At 35.5% G+C, this 22,497-nt stretch overlaps 1 protein-coding gene across 2 annotated transcripts in view; it reads left to right on the top strand.

Moving 5' to 3' along the window:
* Window positions 1-5,057: 5,057 nt before the first annotated feature.
* gal3st4 (galactose-3-O-sulfotransferase 4) overlaps window positions 5,058-22,497 on the top strand; it is a 28,520-nt gene continuing 11,080 nt past the window's right edge. Inside the window, exon 1 of one of the 2 annotated variants that reach the window (XM_056461398.1) lies at window positions 5,058-5,348. Coding sequence is in view for 1 of the 2 variants with exons in the window: in XM_056461397.1 (XP_056317372.1) it covers window positions 19,887-19,909 (23 nt within the window). In the remaining variant the exon portion in view is untranslated. Of the gene's footprint in view, window positions 5,349-19,586; window positions 19,910-22,497 lie in introns of those variants that run through there. The other variant, XM_056461397.1, reaches the window with a different exon arrangement.

Raw genomic sequence — 22,497 nt, 5'->3', positions numbered from 1 at the left:
AGATTCAATTTATTGTCATCACAAGTACAAGGCAACGAAAATTTTGTCCTAAAATTTAATATAGGTGATGTCTACCCGAAGTAAGATTTGTTTAAAGGGATAGTTCACCCAAAAATGAACATTCTGGCATTATGTACACACTCTTCATATTTTTCAAAACCTTTTTGAGTTTCTTGCTTCTGTTGAACGTGAAAGAAGATATTTAGGAAAATACAGGCAACTGCACACATTGACGTCCATTTTTTTCTCCTTTGGAAGTCGATGGGTGCCAGCAAACCTTATTCTTCAAAATACAAAGTGACTTACAAGTAAGGATAAAAGAAGCACATTAAATCATTAGAGAGGAACAATATATCAATGCTATGATATGTCTGACTAAATATACAAGTCTAATTAGTTTTAGACAGAAAAAAGCAACATAGGCCCATTCTGAACATGTAGCCCTATATACATTTCTGGAGATCACGAATTATGTAGCCAGAGGTACGTATGGCTGCATTTTGGGTTTAAAACAAATGCTATGGGGTGGTTTGACGCTGTTCCTTACATCTGTATGGACGGCTTTTCCGTTGTGACCAGTTTGTCTGGTAGCTTGACACGTATGCTGGCAGACTTGAGATGCAGAGCCGATAAACAATTAAATAACAGGGTGTGAACTTGGTAAAATCTGAAAAATTGGTCAAAATCAGGCGAGGGCTTTTCTTTGGGCGGGTAAATCGGTCAGTCAATCTGTCAGTCAACAGTGGCCTCTGGTGGTTTTACATGAGAACAGTAGGCACTAATGGCACTTGCAAGAGAAATATGAGATCGGAAAAGCATACACAGCGGCCTCTGGTGCATTCGCGAAAGCAAAAACTGCAAAAAACATAGCTCCTGGGAAACATTTGGCACTCTCCAGAAATGTATATAGGGGTATGTAATCAAAAAGAGTCTGTGTTGGAAGAAAATGTGTCCTACAGGTGGTTTGTAAACCCCACCTACCTGCAGAGCACACCAAGAATTGCAAGATGTTTTCAGAAAAATGGAGCGTTATACTCTTTTGTGTTCAGAATAAGAAGTTTAAGATCTCATAAAGGTTTAAAACCACATAAGGAACATAGAAAAGTAAGTTTTGGGTGAACTATCCCATTAAGGCTCGTGGCCAGAGCAGACATCAATAACCACAAAGTGACCATATACTTTTAGAGTCAGGGTTCCAGCTGTTTCACCCAACATGTAATTAATCAAGGCAGTTGGTGTGTTGGGACTCTAACTTGACTGTTTAATAGTTCACCACATCCAGATGGCAATGGGTTGTTTGAACAAGACAGAACAAGTCTGTGATGGCTGACATATATCAACTAACTGGCCCCATAGTTCACACCACAGTGCTATGACTTTTCTCCCGTTTGCATTTTCCCCTTTAAGGTAGTGGATACATATGGAAAATGTTTTGTATATGGCTCTTTTAAGCATTATTCTTATAAAAATGACTGTGGGGAAAATGAGTTGAGACCATGCAGCGTGAGCCTCGTGATCCCCAGTTTCCCCTTGAGGTTCATTATTCAGTATCAGCTGGCAGAGCAAGAGCGCAGAGATGAATGGGGCTTTTGTCTGGCTTTGGATATTGTATGTGAGAGAAACAGATGGGGGTCGCATAGTTTGGGAGTACAGTGACACATCAAACCTTGGAATTGACAATTCTACAGTCTCATTGCAAAGCAGCAGATCTCATGGGCATTCATTTTAAGTGCCTAACAAGCAAGTAGTATATAGCACTAGAGTTAACTGAAGTATAGTATGTCACAGGCACACTTCAGGACACTTCATCTGAAATCACTTACAGTTTTTTTTACATTATTTGTGACCTCATAGTTAAATAAAATGTTACTTTTAGAAAATATTTCATCACATCATAGAGTAAATCAAAACGAACTCTAGGGTATAATGTCATTAAAAAATCAGGAATAACATTTTTGTCCTTAGTTTAGTCCTAAAATTAAATACAGGTGATGTCTACCCAAAGTAAGATTTGTTTAAAGGGATAGTTCACCCAAAAATGAACATTCTGCCATTATGTGCACACTCTTCATATTTTTCAAAACCCATTTGAGTTTCCTGCTTCTGTTGAACATAAAGAAGATATTAAAGGGATCATGTGACCACATTTTTCTCCTCTTCAATGAATGTGTTCAAAATTTAAGCTCATGTGATGCATGCATGATTCCTCTGTAAGAGAAGTTTTAGTTTGAAATTGAACATTTATATTAAAACATACAATTATCATATCAAAACAATAATAAACTCATTCATTTTCAGCTTAGTCCCTTTATTAATATGGGGTCGCCACAGTGGAATGAACTGCCAACTTATCCAGCATATGTTTGAAGCGGATGCCCTTTTAGCTGCAACCCATTACTGGGAACACCCATACGCTCTCATTCACACACATACACTACGGACAATTTAGCTTACCCAATTCACCTGTACCACACGTCACCTGTACCACACCTGTACCACACGACTTTCTTGCTGTGAGACGACAGCACTACCTACTGCGCCACCACCTTGCCACAATAATAAACTATTTAATAAAATTAACATTAAATTTTTCAGATGTCAGCCAATATGTCAGTATTAAAGTGGCAAATGATAAAACTGCAGTTTGCAATTAAATAACAGAACAAAATTGTCAAAATTGTTACAAATAATTATAGCAAAATAATTATTAATAATTATAGCCAATAACTTTATTAATGCAGTAATTATAAAAATACAGATGTTTTTTAAAAGTGTAAAAGCGGGACATTTTAGCCATAAATTAACATTTAGTCCTTGTCATGAACCAGTTTGTTTTTCTTTTATTTTCTGAGCACAAAAGAAGATATTTTGTAGCGTCTTGGTAACCAGACAGTTGTTGGAGACCATTTTATTTATTTATTTGACATGGACATGACAATTACAGTGGACAACCAAATGCATTTGTTTAAGTAGCAGACTTGCTAATTCTCAACACCTGTCCACAGCAGGCTTGAAAACTGAAAATAAAATAGATATAAAATAGATACACATACACAACATTATAATTCTTTACATAAAACTGCTAATAGGCAAAAGCAAAGGTGACGTGATCCAACAAACTACTAGTAGACTATTTGTGCAAACACTGCTGTTTTGTTTTAACCACTTTTTAAGTGCAATACTAAAAACATTCATTCATTCATTTTCTTTTCGGCGTAGTCCCTTTATTAATCTGGGGTCGCCACAGCAGAATGAACCACATACTCATCCAGCATATGTTCTACGCAGCGGATGCCCTTCGCATCACTGGGAAACACCCACACACTCTCATTCACACATACAATTTTAGCCTACCCAATTCACCTATACCGCATGTCTTTGGACTTGTGGGGGAAACCGGAGCACACCCATGTGAACACAGGCAAACTCCACACAGAAACGCCAACTGGCCTAGCTGAGGCTCAAACCAGCAACCTTCTTGCTGTGAGGCGACAGCACTACCTACTGCACCACCGTGTTACCCTAAAAACATTTATATTACTTTCTAATTTTAGGCTAACAGGTAAATCATTCCACAATTTGGTTCACGTAACAGAGAAAACAGATTGACCGAAAGTCCTACGGTTTGGTACAAGATTGTCAACATTAGCAGTTGCACGTGTGACACTGAGGTTTGATGCCTACTGACTAAATCTGAAAACAGCAATGGAACATGATCATTCATTCATTCATTCATTCATTTTATTTTCAGCTTAGTCCCTTTATTAATCCAGGGTCGCCACAGCGGAATGAACCGCCAACCTATCCAGCATATGTTTTACACAGCGGATGCCCTTCCAGCCGCAACCCATCACTGGGAAACCCATGCACACTCATTCATACACATACATACACTATGGACAATTTAGCCTACCCAGTTCACCTGTACCGCATGTCTTTGGACTGTGGGATAAACTGGAGCACCCGAAGGAAACCCACACGAACGCAGGGAGAACATGCAAACTCCACACAGAAACGCCAACTGACAAAGCCGAGGCTCGAACCAGCGACCTACTTGCTGTGAGGCGACAGCACTACCTACTGCGCCACTGCATCGCCCCAACATGATCATTTAAAAACCAATTTTAGATAATTAAATTTAACAAAACTATCAAAAGTAAAAAGGTTGTTTACATAAAACTTCACAATGATGCCATCGCATAGGCTTTAAGTCCATAATTTCAATGGCTTGTTTATATATTGAATCAATAGGCTTCAATGTGGTTAAAGAGGCTTGGACCATGATGTACTGCAATATGACAAGTGAGAGAATATCATTGTGTGCATGTATAATTTTGCAGTTTGATATGTTAAAAATCTTCTAATAAAACAAAAACAGTTTAGACATGGCTTAGCCTTTTTACATGTATTTTTAACATGACTATCAAATTTTGAATTCATGTCAAGAGTTATGCCAAGATACTTTAATTCTTTCACTTCTTCAATCATTTTTAATCAGCAAATTTGTCTTCCACAGTAGGAAAAGTGTATAATGTGAAAGTCAATGCTACCATCAACTGCCAAGAACTACTGGTTTGGAACAGAAATATATGAGTAAATTATTAAGTACACATTAATTATTGGGTGATCTATCCTTTTAAAAATTAAGGTTCCAAAAGTTGTTTTTTAATAACAGTTTTTGGAACTATTTTTCTAATTAAGAACATGTTAACATGTTATGAACATTTAAAAATCTCCATGATTTTTCATTATAAAGAATGCAAGGTTATCACAGATAGACTACACTTTGTGAAACCCTAGATGCCAATAAAAAGCTTTGTTTTTAAGGAGAGTACTCCCTGATGCTAAAAATAACTTCAGCGTAATAAAGAAATTATTGCCATATAACACAGATGTAACTTATTGCACCAGTGTTGCAACAATAGAACTAAATGTAATAAGGCATCAAGATGCTGCATGCAGCTGTGAAGTGGGGATAAAGTTACACTCTCCCTGCGGACTGCAGGGAGCGCGCGGCGCGGGCACGAGCGCGCTGACAGACGGGGATACAGTAATGAATGGGGGTTGGGGCAGATGGATTGTCTTTGAAGGCAGACGCGAAGAACTTCTTAAACGAGTTACAGCTCATGTACTGTAGTTTAAAGAACCTCCAGCTATTTCAGCCTCGTGGATGTTTCGTGTTAATGAACGCAGAACTTTGTTGCATACAGAGGCAGTTTGTGGATAAGGGGAGTCTCGTCCAGGCTTGACCCGCAGGGAATGCTGGAGCGCCGCGCGAAATAACATCACTGCTACTGGAGAAAAGGAGCAGCCATAATTTGTACAGACGCTTTGGAGACACATTCTAGGTGAGCTCAAACACACGATTAACGACTGTTTAGGGTTGTCCGTGTGACAGCCAACTTCTAACGAAGGATTAATTCAGATATCTTGACCACATACTCTGCGGTAAAGTTTTACACTTTAATCAGCCTCATGTTTGTTTGCTGTAGTAAATAAACTGTGTATTTGTATTGAATACGTGTCTGGTCAACATATGGTCTAATGACATCCACCCTAAAGCGCTTTTCCGTTGCTATAGTCATCCCGCGTAATTAGTACATAGATTATTCGGCTATGGGGTCGATTAGTGAGGGTAAGCTTGTTTAGCAGCTGCTAAGTTTTCAGACGAAGTGTTTGGGCTCATGTTTAACTGTGGAACAAGGCTGAACTGTTGTCCGTTTTGAGAAAAGATTGATGTCAAGTTTCCAGTTTTCCACAGAGATTTTGCAATGAACCAGCTGGTGATAAATAGATTTTCACTGAGGGGTTGTTTCACTAGCTTAAGGTGTAATGACACCCCCCAAAAAGTCAGTCGTTGTTTTTGTGTGAAAGGTCATATCTGGATGAACCTGAAAATAATGACCAATTAGTGAATGTTGAAGTATACCAACATGAAGAACAGCATCTACTTATCATAGTTCAATATCTACTAATTAAAAGTAGTGCTTTAGTTAATGCAATGTGGGTTAAAATGAACAAGAACAACTTTATTTTTACTTACGTTTACAAAGATTGACAAACACTGTAATAAATGTATTGCTTATTGTTTGATTATACATTAACTTTTAGTTTTTTAATTTTAATTGACCATTTGAACTCGATTACGATTAATGATCCATTATTTTATTTATTTATTAGATTTTTTTTGCCCTCATAGTTCACTGACAGGTTTTGTACAGTAAATATGCTCACATATTACAAGTGAGAGATTTCTGAATGAAGGGTGCATTACTTGATTTTAAAATAATTGAAGGAAACAAACTATCTACTATCTATGATTCTTTATTGAACATCAACGGAATTAAAGCACACACTGCCTAAACTAACAGTCACAAATAAATAACTTGCACCTTTGGAAACAAAATGAATTATTTTCAATGTTTTTCATATTAAAAGTAGAAAATAAGCAGCATCTCTTCTAAATAAAACAACTCTTGTATATCCTGTAAATAATGTTTTAAACAGTGCATTTATTGAATCTTCTGTAAACAAAGAATTTAATGTAAATGATAATTTTATTGTTATGGAAAATATGCCGCCTCAGGGCATGTCTGGTACAGCTTCCAATCATCTTCAATGAAGTGCAAACGTGCAATGTGTAGTTACATTTTTTGAGAGGACCACACCTGTGTGCCAGACCACACCTGTGTGTTTGACGCAAAAGTTCAAATCAGCCTTACCAGAGCGGGGTCATGTGACCCCACACGCAGTAGGGAAAGTAATTGTAATAATTGACCTGAAAAAATTTGATCGATTATAAGTTCTGAATTTCGATTTCGATTACTCTTCGATTAATCGCCCAGTCCTAGCTAGGAAAATGAAAGACAATGAACATTTAAAACCTTTTCGTATAAAAGGCTGAAAACCAAATATCATTGAGAGCCATGGGCCGAAGATAAATATACCAAACTAAATTACATTAAAGTTGCCATGGGTAATTTCCTAATTTATTAGAAACTGTTACTGTAAATAGTATTACCTAGTGCAGTATAACATTTAAAATGATAACTTATTGCAATAAAAGCATAAACAATCACATTTATTTTGCAACACAGTGGAGTTCAATGCTGAATACACTAGTCAAGCAGAATCTGCCTTTACCTTGATTTGTCGTCTATCTATCAGGTGACAGTATGTACATTTAAACTAAATCTGATTAATTTACACTAATTTTTATTATTATATTTTTATTTTTACCTTAAAGCAACACAGAGCAATGCAAAACGCAACAACAACTATAAATACAGAAAAGAAATGCAAACAAAACAACAACAAAAAGGACAAAAGACAGAAAAAAAAGATTTTAAAACCATAATTACATCAGTTCCTGCAGTTTTATACATAGGTTAACAATGTTACACATATATATATCTAGGCCAGTGGGCACAGGCAATATGGTGATCTTGCAGACGACGACAGGGTTATACCTTTAAACTTTTATCCTTGGCATTTGACAGATAATTAAAAAAGGTTTTCCAGGTGGCTTCGAAGCCAGCAATGTTATCAGAAAGATTGTTTCTAAGTCTCTCTAAATATAAAGTGCTAGAAGATTGTGAAAGCCAGGATTTAAAAAGTGGTTTTGATGCCTTTTTCCATGGACAAAGAATACTTTTTTTTAGCTGCCACCATTCTATATTGGACAGCTTATTTAATTTGATCACTGAACTTACGAAGTGAGTCAGACCAACCAGAAACAGCGATTGCTGGATCAGGGGCGTAATTTACACCATTTCATTGAATTTTTTTTTATTTCAGTTAGCTTTTAACTATAAAAGCGACAAACAAGATGGTCTCAGATGGCATGGCGGGCCAAATTAAAGGTTACCATGAGCCAATTTTGACCTGCAGGCCCTAGTTTCTCTGATTTCAAAGCATCATAAAAGACACCCATATGATTTATATGCAATATATTAAGACAACAAAGGTAATTGTTCACTGATAATTATGTAGCTCTTCCTTACTCATTTATAAAATAAGCATTTTGATGAATCTTTTAATTGAATTGTCCAATCCAGGTCACAAAATGGTCTTTTGCTGGACTGATCAGTGAAAGAAAGCAAATAAAGATGGTGATATTTTATAGTTGGCTTCATAGAAATTTTACACAGCCCAAATTAATTACATTTCATTTTGCATTGGCTTTATTCCACAGAATAAATGGCACATATTGCAATTGTTATGCAAGATAAACACAAGGCTTGTCCTGGCATTTGCATGGTAAAATTAGCTTCGTGTTTACTTGTTGAGTCTGTCTGTGAGCTAACGGTGACATGTCTCGCCGCAATGAAAAATTAATGCTGTGATTGGAGAAAGTGGAAAAGATATGTTTGCCTTGCAGCCTTTCAATAAGCAAGGAGGAATAGGCTCTGTTGTGTTTTTAATTGCATAAAAAACATTGGCTTTTTGGAGCTGTTTTCTTCCCTTTGTGATGATTAATATTAAACAGAAAAAGCAAAGATCAGGAGCATTATAAAAGGACAAAATCAAAAACAGAAGCATTTGTCAGAGTTTTTTGTTGAATGCAGATATTGTCTTTTGATAGTACTTGTTTGTTAGCATTTAGTTGACAGCTTGACCTCTTTTCTTCTGATCAGTGGTGCTGGGTTTGTAATGGCTCAGTTGTCCTGCTCTGAAAGACTGAGTTGTTGAATGCAGTGACATCACAGGTCTGCAACTGCTGTGAAAACAACAATAGTTTTCAGTCCACATCACATCTGAAGGACGTCATCTTTTAAGTGCTTCTGTTATTACATATAAAGGACCTTTATACATTTTGACTGTAGTAAAAAATAATAATTATTATCTACATTATAAAATAGATTGTTCTAGACTTGGATTGGGTAGAAAGAAGTGCATTAACAACTCCCAGATGATCTACACAGTTGATTTTTGTGATATTCCCTTTGTGTCTTAAAACAAAACTTGGATATTTATGCACGTGGAAGCATCATTTCCACCCTTTCATCTTCAGAAGATTGTTTTAACTGTTTGCCCAATCATCCCAATGATGCTAAGAGGGTCAGAGGTCCAGCAGAATTAAACGATTATAGGGTTTCTATGTCTATATATAGGCATGCTTGTAAAGGACTACCTGAAGTCAATGTAAGTCAATAAGCCAGCCTGTAAAACAGTTCAAATGGGCTGCAGCTGCACATCTGTTCTGACAGAATTCTCACTCACTCACCTTCTTTTGGCTTTTCAGGGGTCCCATTTTTTTATGCATCAGATGTAGGACTTGGGCGAAATGGCAAATATGTGATCTTGATAATTATTTTCTATATTGAACAATAACGATATACATTTTCGATATAAGCTGTTAATGCTTCCAGCGTTAAAAGAATATCCCAACAATGACCGAAGCTACAAAAATTAGAGGGTTCATTAAATAACATTTGAAAATATTGTTTATTAACAAAAACAGATTACACATTACTCAGATTTTTAATGATTTCTGCTGTGTGATTAGATCATTATTGAGTAAAAATGTTTAGAGCTTATCATCGTTATCGGCATCAACCTATATTGCGATTTGATATGATATCGGAAGTGCATGCCCTTCCAGCACTGCTGAAATGATATTGTGTTTCATATATCTTTTGTTGCCAATCAAAGTAGCCAATTTAGGTAAATGCTTCAGGTATCATGAAATCCTCTCATTCTCCAAAAGCCTATAAACAAAACTAAACAAAGGGTAAAACAACCCAGATTAAATTAGTATGGGTTCACTTTTAGCTATAGGATGATATGCATTGTGCCGAGTTGCCATCTTCAATGTGTTTTGTGCAGTGAAACTGGAAAATTTAATACAAGCAAAAGTGGAACCATTAAACTTTAATAGGCATTTCAGAAACCAAACACTCAGCAGCACGCCTGTTGAAATGGAATCTAAGCAAGTAATAAAAAGATTTGATAAATGCATTTCATGTTACCATTATTGATAATAAATGTTTAATTTTTAAAGGGATAGATCACCCAAAATGAAACTCTAAACTTTTATGAGTTTCTTTATTCTGTTGGACATAATATTGTGAAGAATGTTGAAACAAACAAACAAACATACAAACAAAACAGACATTTACATCTATAGTAGGAACAGAAATGTGATGAAGGTCAGGGGTTATTTTTTCTCCAACATTCTGCAGTATATTAACCTTTGTGTTAAACAGAAGAAGGAAACAAAATGTTTTCAACAAGTGGAAGAGGAGTAAACAATGACAGAACTTAGGGCGGGCGATTAATCGAAAAGAATCGAAATCTACATTCAGAACCTATAATCGATCACGTTTTTTCAGGACGATTTTTTCAATTACTTTCATGTGACCCCACTATCTTAAAGACTGTGGCTGATTTCTACTTCTGCTGCCACTTTGCAGCCACATCTGATTTCTGGTCAAGTAGGACGATGGACTCATTCTTGAGCCTTATTTTGCACTACATTGAATAATTGAAAGCTGTGCCAGAGATGCCGCTAGATGGCATATAAAACTGTGAACTGTGAGGGCAAAAAAATTAAAGAAAGAAATAAAATAATCGTTCAATAATCATAATCGAGTTAAAATGTTCAAAATTATCGAGATTTTGATTTTAGGACAAATCGCCCAGCCCTAACAGAGCTTTCATTTTTGGGTGAGCTATCTGTGAACTATCCCTTTAAGGATGCTTTGTCACATTTATGAAACAAATATTTTGGTTTAGTGTTATGTCACTTGTAAAATTTGGGCCTGGAAGCAAAACCACGTTTAATTGTACATTTAACGATTGGTTCAGGAACTTTGCAACATGAAATCTAAAAACATTGCATTGACATAATGCTCATGACAGGGTGTCATTTGACTCACTGCATTCTAAGCTGCTGTCTAACCTAAACTAAATACAAGTGACACAACACAGAGGAAGTGAATATGCAGGCTTTAGCAAACCACCAAATCATACTGAGAATGTGTGGTTTACAAAACTTCCATTTAGACTACTGATAAAAAAATAAAACATTGATAAAACTTAAAATTGTAAGGCAACTTGCTGCGCAGATTTGTTGAACTGACTCAACTTTAACCCAAGTAGTTGACTCAACAATTTTAAGTTGAATCCAGTGTTGGGTAGTCTATACTTTAAAAAGTAATTAATTGCTAATTGCATCATTACAACTATATTTAAATGACTTTTATAATTACTTTTAATTTATTTCTAATCCACATAAATCTCACATAAACTCTTAATTCTTTAAATATGAGTCAAATGGGACCTTTTAGTTTTGTTTTTAAAAAAAAATCAACCAATAAAATTTGAAAAATATATGTATCATAATCAAAAAGTTTCAAAGTAACGACACCATATTTAATACAAATGTATAGCGAATTGTGCACTCCTGCGTTTTTCCACAGGTTTAGTAAGGTTTATTTAATATGCAAAATTTGTAAATAACAATATACATTTATAAATTTATAAATAAATTTATTTATAAATAAATAAAACTGAAACACTGGTCAATTTGGAGATTTCATGGCTAATTGATTAATATAAGTAATACTTATTTTTTATTCCAAACGCACCATCATAACAGCACCATTGTGTTCCAGTGGTCAGTATGTTGCATTACGACGCTGTCGTACACACAGCAAGACTGGTGATAGAGTGCTTTGATGAACACGAAAGTGAAGTTTAACATCTCCCACGGCCTGCACAGTCACCAGATATAAATATTATTGAGCCACTTTGGAAGAGCGAGTCAAGAAACATTTTCCTCCACCAGCATCACTTAGTAACCTGCAAGAAGAATGGCTCAAAATTCCTTTGCCGCTGTACAGGACTTGTATCTGTCGTTCCCCTGTCATACCTTACATTGTCCTGAACTAATTCTCAATATCTTTAATTAAGCATATGCAGCTGTCTTAATAAATAATAAATGTTCTTTAATTGAAAAGTAGAATTATTCTGCTAAATATATATATTACCTTTCCTCTCTGAATTGATTCATACAGAACTGTTGAATTTATATACAAGTATGGGATAAGTGACTCTAATTACCTAAAAATGAACCGTGAATCCTTACTTTACTTTTTGGAAAAGTAATTTAATTACAATTCAATTCAATTCACCTTTATTTGTATAGCGCTTATACAATGTAGATTGTGTCAAAGCAGCTTCTCATAAAAGGTCACAGTAAATAGGAACAGTGTAGTTCAGTTTGTAGTGTTTAAGTTCAGTTCAGTTGAGCTCAGTTCAGTGTGGTTTAATAATCACTACTGAGAGTCCAAATATTGAAGAGCAAATCCAACGATGCGCAGCTCTATAGATCCTGAACCATGCAAGCCATGTGGCGACAGCGGAGGGGGAAAAAAACTTCACTAAAGGCGGAAGTGAAGAAAAAAAACCTTGAGAGAAACCAGGCTCAGTAGGGCACGACCATTTTAATTTCTCCGCTGGCCAAACGTCTTGTGCAGAGCTGCAGTCTCAGCGGCGGAGGCTGGAAGCTGGCCTCAGCGAAGACTCGTCTGTCTCTGGAGCGTCACAGGAATCAGTCTTATGTTCTCCACTCTTCCATGACCACCACAGTAGCTGCTCAGGATACAGCCTGGTCCAGGATATGGAAACCTTGGGATCATCTCGTCGTTGGTCTTGGATCGAATCAGTGACTCTGCATAGTCTGAGGGCCTCAGGAAGAGTATCCCCAGGTGGAAATGGAGAATAAAGAAAATAATTAGCGTAGCTGATGTTCACAGTGTATATCAACAAGATGCATAACCTGTGTGGGAGCCCCCTAAGTGGTGCACTAAGTGTATGCTTTACTGAACAGATAGGTCTTTAATCTAGTTTTGAATTGGGAGAGTGTGTCTGAGCCTCGGACGTTATCAGGAAGGCTATTCCAGAGTTTAGGAGCTATAAATGAGAAGGCTCGACCTCCTTTACTCGACTTTGCTATTCTAGGTACTACCAGAAGCCCTAAGTTTTGAGACCTTAAAGAGCGAGTTGGATTGTAGCGAGACAGAAGATTGGTTAGATAAACAGGAGCTAGATTATTTAAAGCTTTATATGTAAGAAGCAATATTTTAAATTCAATACGAAACTTAACAGGCAGCCAGTGTAAGGAGGATAAAATTGGGGTGATGTGATCAAATTTTCTAGACCTGGTAAGAACTCTGGCAGCTGCATTTTGTACTAATTGAAGTTTGTATTTATTACAGTAACTAGTTACTTTGAAAATAAATACATCCAACACTGTTTGAGTCAATGGTTTATTTTTACAGTTCAGCCTGCAACAGATTAATCTGAATACGGTTGTATCAACACTTGTGTTCTTCAGCAGCCTGACTCTCTAGTGGCACTGTTTGTTTCTGCAATTAGTTTACTGTATGCTGCTTTCAAAAAAAGTGCCTGCTAAATGGCTACTAATTGCAGCAGGCAGGTCTATTAAGAGACCCAGCAGTACAACATTTTTACACATACAGTTGAAGTCAGAATGATTTAACCCCCTTTGAGTTTTTTTTTCCCCTTTTTTAAATATTTCCCAAATGATGTTTAAACGATTCAGGAAATTTTCACAGTATGTCTGATAATATTTTTTCTTCTGGAGAAAGTCTTATTTGTTTTATTTTGGCTAGAATAAAAGCAGTTTTTAATTTAAAAAAATCATTTTAAGGTCAAAATTATTAGCCCCTTTAAGCTATTTTTTTCGACAGTCTACAGAACAGACCATCGTTATACAATAACTTGTCTAATTAGCCTAACCTGCCTTGTTAGCCTAATTAACCTAGTTAAGCCTTTAAATGTCACTTTAAGCTGTATAGAAGTGTCTTGAAAAATGTCTAGTAAAATATTATGTACTGTCATCATGGCAAAGATAAAATAAATCAGTTATTAGAGATGAGTTATTAAAACTATTATGTTTAGAAATTTGTTAAAAAATCTTCACTACGTTAAACAGAAATTTGTCAATTAGTTCACAACAAATCAACAAAATGTATTAAGAACATTGATATTCTCAGTGAGGTTGAAGAGGTAATAGCTATCTAATAAGTTCATCTAGTGCAGGAAACCAGATGCAGGAAATCTAAACCTGATGTCTGCCTTGCTGAAATGCACACAAATACTCACTCAGAAATGCATCATTGTATGATTCTTGGTAAAAACATCTTTGAACAATGCATTAGATTGTTTCTTATCTTACAATAATACAAAGTTGCTCAGATCACTCTGTTTGTCTGTCAAGTTAATGTTCAGGGTAAACAGTGTATCAGGTTATAAAGGTATTTTTGCCATGGATGGCAGATAGTTGAAGTTATGTGAGTCATCTTCTCCTTTGGCTTCAAGAAGCGCATATGAGGAAGAGTGTTTGTGTATTCGGTTGAGTCATGCAATTTGGCTTTCATATCACAAGATTTATGTAAACAGCTCACTGTGAACACTATTCTAATTCGCTTAACCCTTTCCTAAGTTTATCAATGATTATTCTTGGTTCAAGCAGTTTTCGTAAGGGATTACTACAGTTAAAAACTAAGCTCAGAATAGTTTAATGATGCTTTTTGAATATCTCAGAATCTATTTCTCGAACTATGATGTATAAAATGTGTAAATGTAAAATGTAACTATGATGCCTCTGTGTATGTGACGTAACGAATTAAGGCTGCACTATTAAAAATCTGACATAGCAATTTTTTGTTTTTCTGCAAAAAATATAACTATAAATACAATTTAACCAGATTGCTTTATTTGGAAAGAATTCCTTATTTTAGGTTGATTGGGATGATTCTAGAGGGCATTGAATAATTCTTATTTTAAAATAAAATATCAAATACATTGATTATTACATGTGCTGAACATTATTAATAATATTGAGGAGTAGAAATTGAATAAGCAAATGTAAAATAACATATAGTCTTCATCATATCAATAATTCTGTCAAATTAGCCTTTATTAAAGTTACATATTATACAGTTTCTTGTGCCTGTATAAATCTTGAAGCTCTTCTGAATTTCTCAAGCAGTCGCAGTCTTTAAAATTAGACGTTTTTACTGTATTATGGTTAGGGCTGCTCGATTATGGGAAAAAATCATAATCACAATTATTTTGGTCATAATTGTAATCACGATTATTTAAAACGATTATCAGTTGAAGTCAAAGTTATTTGCCCTTCTGTGAATTTTTTTATGTATAAATATTTCCCAAATGATGTTTAACAGAGGAATTTTTCACAGTATTTCCTATAATATTTTTTCTTCTGGAGAAAGGCTTATTTGTTTTATTTCGGCTAGAATAAAAGTAGGTTTAAATATTTTGAAACCTATTTTAATAGCTCATTATTATTAGCCCCCCCCTTTAAGAAATAGATATATTTTTGATTGTCTGCAGGAAAAACTACTGTTATACAATGACTTGCCTAATTACACTAATTAAGCCTTTGAATGTCACTTTAAGCTGAATGCTAGTATCTTGAACATTATCTAGTAAAATATAATGTACTGCCATCATAGCAAAGATAAAAGAAACCAGTTATTAGAAATGAGTTATTAAAACTATTATGTTTAAACTGTGCTTTAAGCATCTTCTCTGTAAGAAAAAAACTTTAGCTACAAAAGTCCTTCAGTCAAGAGCAGTGAGGGATTTTCTCCTTTTGTTGTTTGATCAATAATAAAACAGTCGGCATCAGGAATATTTCACGCTGTCACTTTAAGAACATTGCATGTACATTGGCGAGACAACGGGGTTTGAGTCTGGTGAAGAACGGTTCCACAAAGGGGGTTAGACAAAAATTGAAGCTAAAAAGAAAAATAAACAAGTAAATAGCACTGTGAGAATGTGGTAAAATCTGAAAACGTGGTAAATATCAGGGGGCTTTTTTTCTCGATTGCTTTTTAAAACAGTCAATTGGGTTAAGGCAAGGGGGTGGGCGGGTCAATTGGTGCTTTTTAAAATGCTATTGGTTGGGTTTAGGGAAGGGGGAGGGGTGTGGGGTGTGGTGATCAGTCAGTCAGTCGGTCAGTCAGTCAGTCAGTCAGTCGACAGCGGCCTCTGGTGGATTTACATGAGAAGAGCAAGAAAAATTTAAGATTGAAAAAGATCCTCCTGGGACATATTTTGCTCTCTTCAGAAATGTATGTAGGGATACGTAATCAGAATGAGCCTGGGTTGGTTACACTGTAAAAAATAAATCCGTAAAATTTACGGTAAAAAAAACGGCAGCTGTGGTTGCCAGTATTTTACCGTTAAAAACCGGTATAGACTGAAAAAGTAATTTCTCATTTTTACGGTAAACTACCGTATTTCATTTATTTATAGAGGTAATATGTCTGTTTGATTTACCAACATCTACACATCTTTTGTTACACAGTTACACACGTTAACACAGCCATATGCAGGTGGTAATGAGTAAGTTACATAATGAATCAATGCTCATCAAATCAACATCTCCCACAAGCAGAGAAGTGTATCAGTGTATAGAAGGTGCTCAGTGTCATTCACACAGCTACTAAACACCAGTATGGCAACACACATAAAATTAAAGTCATGAAATAAACATTGTTTATCAACATTAGATAACATAAATAACATAAATCTCTAATGTACATAACTGATGGGGAAACAACTAAAATGATCCATAGTAATGTCAACAAAAAGCATAAAAAGTGATGTGCCATGCAGGGAATTCTGGGAAAGTCAATGTACTGTTATTCGCCGTATATATTAAGGAAACATACTGTTAACCAGATTACGGATTTTTACTGTAGCATTTTTACAGTTTTTTATTGTTGAAATCACGGCCATTTTTTATAGTGTACTTGTATACTTCTATTCCTATTTACACTTTAAAGATACTGTTTATACACCTTATTTAGCACAACTAAAGGGTATCGAATATTGAACAGTTTATGAACTCAACTGAAACAGCTTTAATTATGTTGTGATTAGCGAAGGGGAAGTGGCTTCCAGACTCTTCCAAACATAATCTTACAAAGTTCATACACTAAAAGAATACATAGTGCAAACGGATATATATGCATAGAGTAAAATGCATCACACTTATGTGTACTGCCAGCAATTTGCTTGTTAAAAAAACATTGATATTCTATGAAATGCTGGAAATCAGAATTCTTTCACTTGAAAAAAAATACAATCACAAGTGGTACCGTAAATAACAGCTGATAGCACAACATCTGTCTCAGCTGACCACGTGTGATTGAATCACATGAATATGATTTTTAAAATTGGGTTATATTTTAAATATAACTATATAATTATATATTTATGAAATTACAAAAGCTTGTTTATTATGTTAGGTTTTTATAGTGTTTTTGATGTTTTTGATGTTTTTTGCTTGGTCCAGTGTAACAATTTTGTTCTGAATTACAATCTATTGTGATGTTTTGAATGACAAAAATAAAGGAAACCATACTGAAACTGGTGTAGTGTAAACAGGGCCTAAACCAAACTAATGGTTCATTTTTTAACATTAAGAGGCTTTTTGATATGGCCTACGTGGAGATGCTTATGCAGTAAGATTATTGAGTGAGCGTCATTTTTTGTTCTGTTTGTCATTTATTTGCCATCCCAAGAATCCCTAAAGCAGTTTTGCAGTTTTATTAGATTTCATCTGGTGAGGGGGTGTTAGTTAATTACATCTTTCGAGCACATGCCAATGTTTACTGCATGGCTATTCAGCAAATCTTTTGTGCATTGCCCTTGCTTCTGGCAACACAATCACAATGCAACTTGTGAATTCATGAGTTTATATGAACAGGTTTTTGATTAACTTACCAGTTATTGGTTTAAATTGATGCATACTACATTCTAGGCAAATTATTGGCATTGATTTTATTGTCTTAAAATCGACTGCCAGGTTGTATTAGGATATAATCCGTAACTTTGCATTTTAATTTTCAATAATTAACAAAATTTAAATAAACGATTTGTTGCTAATAAATAAACCCTAAATATTATATTTCAATTACCAACATTAACCTTGTTGTTTGTTTGTTGCTTACATAATATATTATATAATAATGAATACATAATAGGGCGACGCAGTGGCGCAGTGGGTAGTGCTGTTGCCTCACAGCAAGAAGGTCGCTGGTTCGAGCCTCGGCTGGGTCAGTTGGCATTTCTGTGTGGAGTTTGCATTTTCCCTGCGTTCGTGTGGGTTTCCTCTGAGTGCTCTGGTTACCCCCACAGTCCAAATACATGCGGTACAGGTGAATTGGGTAGGCTAAATTGTCCGTAGTGTATGAGTGTGTATAGATGTTTCCCAGTGATGGGTTGCGGCTGGAAGGGCATCCGCTGCATTAAAGCTGAGCTGGATAAGTTGGTGGTTTATTCTGCTGTGGCGACCCCGGATTAATAAAGGGACTAAGCCAAAAAGAAAATGAATGAATGAACAAATGTTTTAAATAATGGCTTACACACACAGCAATGTTGGTTTACAAAAAAATCAAACAAACATAATCCGGTTGCACAACTACAATTGATTTAGATTTTAATGTAAAAAAATAAGAAGAAAACATGCTAAATGAGAATCTGGAATATTTTATGGCAAACTTCAAAAAATAAAGATGATTTAGTATGAATTTTTTTAACTTTGATTATGTTTTTAAATAAATTGGTCTTACACTTCATATTTTCATATTATACGTATTAATGATACTTTTCTGGTACTTTTACCATAAACCAACAAATCAACCATTTGGTAGAGGTTGATATTTTAGAAATTATGGGATGTGTTCATTCATTCATTAAGTGTTTTCACTAGCGACATTAGGAGTTAAGAAATGCAATCCAAGTAACTGTTTTCTGGGTGGGGCAATTAAAGGGTTAATAATGCATTACTAAATGATGAACTGATTATTAATAAATGCTTTACATATATTGTTCATTCTTAGTTTATGTTAATAAATACATTACTAAAGTTAACTAATGAAACCTTAATTGTAAAGTGCGATTAATGATTTATGAACACCAACATTAACGGATCATAACAGAGCAGTAAATCATCAATGTGGTCATGTCCGAGAATTGTATAGTTGTGTAGCTAAAGTTAAAGCCATACAGAATTATTCATTATAAAGTCAAAACCAGCAACACTGCCATGACAAACGATTTCTAATTTGTATAGCGCCCTGGTGTTCATTATGTTAATATGTCTTTCTTTTTTCATTCTTTTAAAATCTGTTTTTTTATTTTGTTCTTTATTTATTTTATGTTTTTAATCATTTGTAATTACTTTAATCATTTTTATTTTCTTATTTCTTTTATTCTTGTTTCTGTAAAGCACTTTGAATTACCATTGTGTATGAAATGTGCTATATAAATTAACTTGCCTTGCCTAATTTCAGCCAGTAATAAAATATAACATATATTTAACGCCTTACCAAATAAATAAACAAACAAACAAGCTGTACATGTGCCTCTGATATAATTCTATTATAGGATGCCGTCTTACTCGTTGGTAACGTCCATAGATCTGATTTTTACTTTCCCCGCTGTAAGCAAAATCCGTGCTTATCTTTCCTGAGAATCGGGATTTAACGCTGGTAAGCAAAGTGCCAGTCTGACGTCAGTCCTCGCCTCGCACACCAGCAAGCAGCTCTATACCCGCCCACACTTGGCCAAAACACAAAGCGGTCTCTTTTCTTCACCCAATCCTGCTACCGCTGCCTCCGAGCGACTTCAGCAGGAGCACATGCCCGTCAAAGAGGCGAGGTCTGACCGCTCTTGACGGCTGCGCGGTCGGGCATTACACGGATGGAGCTCTTCTTGCATTATTACACGGGCGACGGGCGGATTTGAAAGGCATCGGCCGAGATGCACCGTGGCTGTTGCCAAGCGCCGATCTACAGTGATACGGGCCGGGTTTTACCATGGTTTTCAGACGGTCAGCTCGGTAAGTGTGTCAGGCTCAGCGCGACTGCTCGGCGCAATCTGTGATTTATGACAGCCACGGGCTGCCTTTGTCCGAAGCGATTCTGCAGGTTGCCTCTTTATTTAGCAGGTGTACAGAAACAAAGGCCATGTTTCCATCTTATCCTCTTCATCAAGCCTGTTTAGCTTTTATTCATACACGCAATAAAATGTCTCTTTGCAGTATTGGGGGAAAAGTGCTGTTTGCACTGGGAAAATAAATCCAGTGGTGCAGGGAATCCTGGGTGATTAATTTATAACAGACGTAAGGCATGGAAAAGAGTTTCTGACATCTTTTTGTGTGTGTGTTCATGTGTGAATTCAATACACCCGCACGCTTGTCTCCTCTGTATCGGATTTCTTCTGCATTTGCGGTCGCATAGTCTAATGTCAGCTTTGTGTTTCTAATCGCAGTCTTTCATTTCTTCACTTTCACATTTCCCTGTTGATAATCTTTAGTCATTTTTGCGCTCTATTGAACATTTCACCCTGTGGCAAGCCGTTTTATCATTTAGTTTATCATCACTATATATATATATATATATATATATATATATATATATATATATATATATATATATATATATATATATATTATATATATATATATATATATGAAGTAGTATCTAATTAATACACACTACTATGCAATAAAAATTGTATTAATAGGTAATAGTATTTCAACAAGAATAAGTACTAGTTCCACAAGAATAACATAGTATATAAAAAAATATAATAGTCACAAGTGGAATTAGTCAAAACCAAATAGCTGATATCTCAATAGCTCATTTCCATCCACATATTTATATGTGCATTATGGATATGTGCAAAAAAATGGTTGATGGAAATGCCAAGATGCTCAATCTTTAATAAGAAAAGATGTGCATAAACTATGATGGAAACACTTTTACCGAACAAATTCCAGTGTACGCATTAAAAAGGTCATGTGATTTTGTTATAAGAGATCATGTGATGATAAAAATGTGTGTGAATGGACAAACCAGCAGGCTGAGCACATTATAAAACATCTGAAATGTTGTTTTGGTCATTCTAAAACACCTTAACCATTGCAGTATTAGTGTTATTAAATTATTAATGACCTCCAGAACTGTCTAGAGCGTCTGTGCTCCGTGTCTGACGCCTCTAAATGCCAGCACGTGTTCATTGCATGTCTGCATTTGTCTTCTGAGGCGCAAGTCATTTATTAAATAAGTAAAAGATTTATGCAGCTTCTCCTACTGCAGCAAATTCAGTTTTATTGTTGATATTTTGCGCCAGTTAATCAGGAAGTGACAATTTTGTTCGCTTTGACTCATTGCATGGAAACACTGCTTTATTCACATGTCTTATATCCAATATTTCTTAAGCGTATTTGCGTATAAAGTTAGTTTGCATTTTTGGATGGAAACATAGCTAATGACAGATTCCCATTGAAGTCAATGGCAAAAACGTAAAAAATTGTTATAAGTGGCACGAGAGTATTTAGCTACTATTAAAATAAGTGTAACACTTTATAATGGTTGTATTAGTCAATGTTTATAAACTCTTCTTTTTTTAAAAAAAGGCAGCTAGCTCTCTGCAACTCTCTCATCTTTGCCCACTGAAGCTTAGCAGAGCTGTGCCAAGTCAGTACCTGGATGGGAGACCGCATGGGAAAGCTAGGTTGCTGCCGGAAGTGGTGTTAGTGAGACCAGCAGGGGGCGCTCAACCTGCAGTCTGTGGGTCCTAACACCCAAGTATATTGCTCAGTGAGCAGATGAAACGTTAAAACGAGGCCCTGACTTAAAAATACTTTGAAAAAGTGTACCCCGGCATCCTGGCCAAATTTGCCTACTGGCTTCTGTCCATCATGGACATTAAAGATTAGAGATTGAAGCCTAACCATCCCCATACCATAATTGGCTTCATCCCTCTGTCTCCTCTCCACCAATCATCTGGTGTGTAGTGTGCGGTCTGGCGCAATATGGCTGCCATTACATCATCTAGGTGGATGCTGCACACTGGTAGTGGATGAGAAGACCCCCCCCCCCCCCCCCCCCCAAAAAAAAAAAAAATAAATGTATACAGAGCTTTTTACACAAGCAAACAATGATCAATACATTTATTACAGTATTTATTGATCTTTGTTAATGTTATTTAATAGAAATAAAGTCGTTCATGTTTACTCACAGTGCAATGACTAAAATGAATTTGGATGTTAATAATGCATTAGTAAATGCTGATCTACGAATAATAAATGCTTTACAAGTATCGTTCATTATTAGTTCATAATAGTAGATACATTAACAAATTTAAAATGACCAAAAAAGTATTAGTCTCTATTTAATAGGTAGTATGAGTGAGTACTAGTATTTAATAAATTAGAATATTTAATCAGAGAGTATCTATTGGATATGTTAGTAGTATGTTTCAAAAAGGTAGTAGCACCTAAAGAATAAGCACTAGTAGACAAAAACATAAATACTTAACGGAATATACACAAGTCAACATTCGCGGTGAATTAAAAATGTTTTTCAAAATTGTCCTAGTACAAGAATGAGTGTTGTTCAATAGTCAAAGGACAACTTTGAT

The sequence above is a fragment of the Danio aesculapii genome, chromosome 7 (assembly GCF_903798145.1).
Source record: "Danio aesculapii chromosome 7, fDanAes4.1, whole genome shotgun sequence".
NCBI lineage: Eukaryota > Metazoa > Chordata > Actinopteri > Cypriniformes > Danionidae > Danio > Danio aesculapii.
The sequence above is the reverse complement of the archived record's forward strand: the minus strand, read 5'-3'. Positions and strand labels throughout refer to the sequence as shown.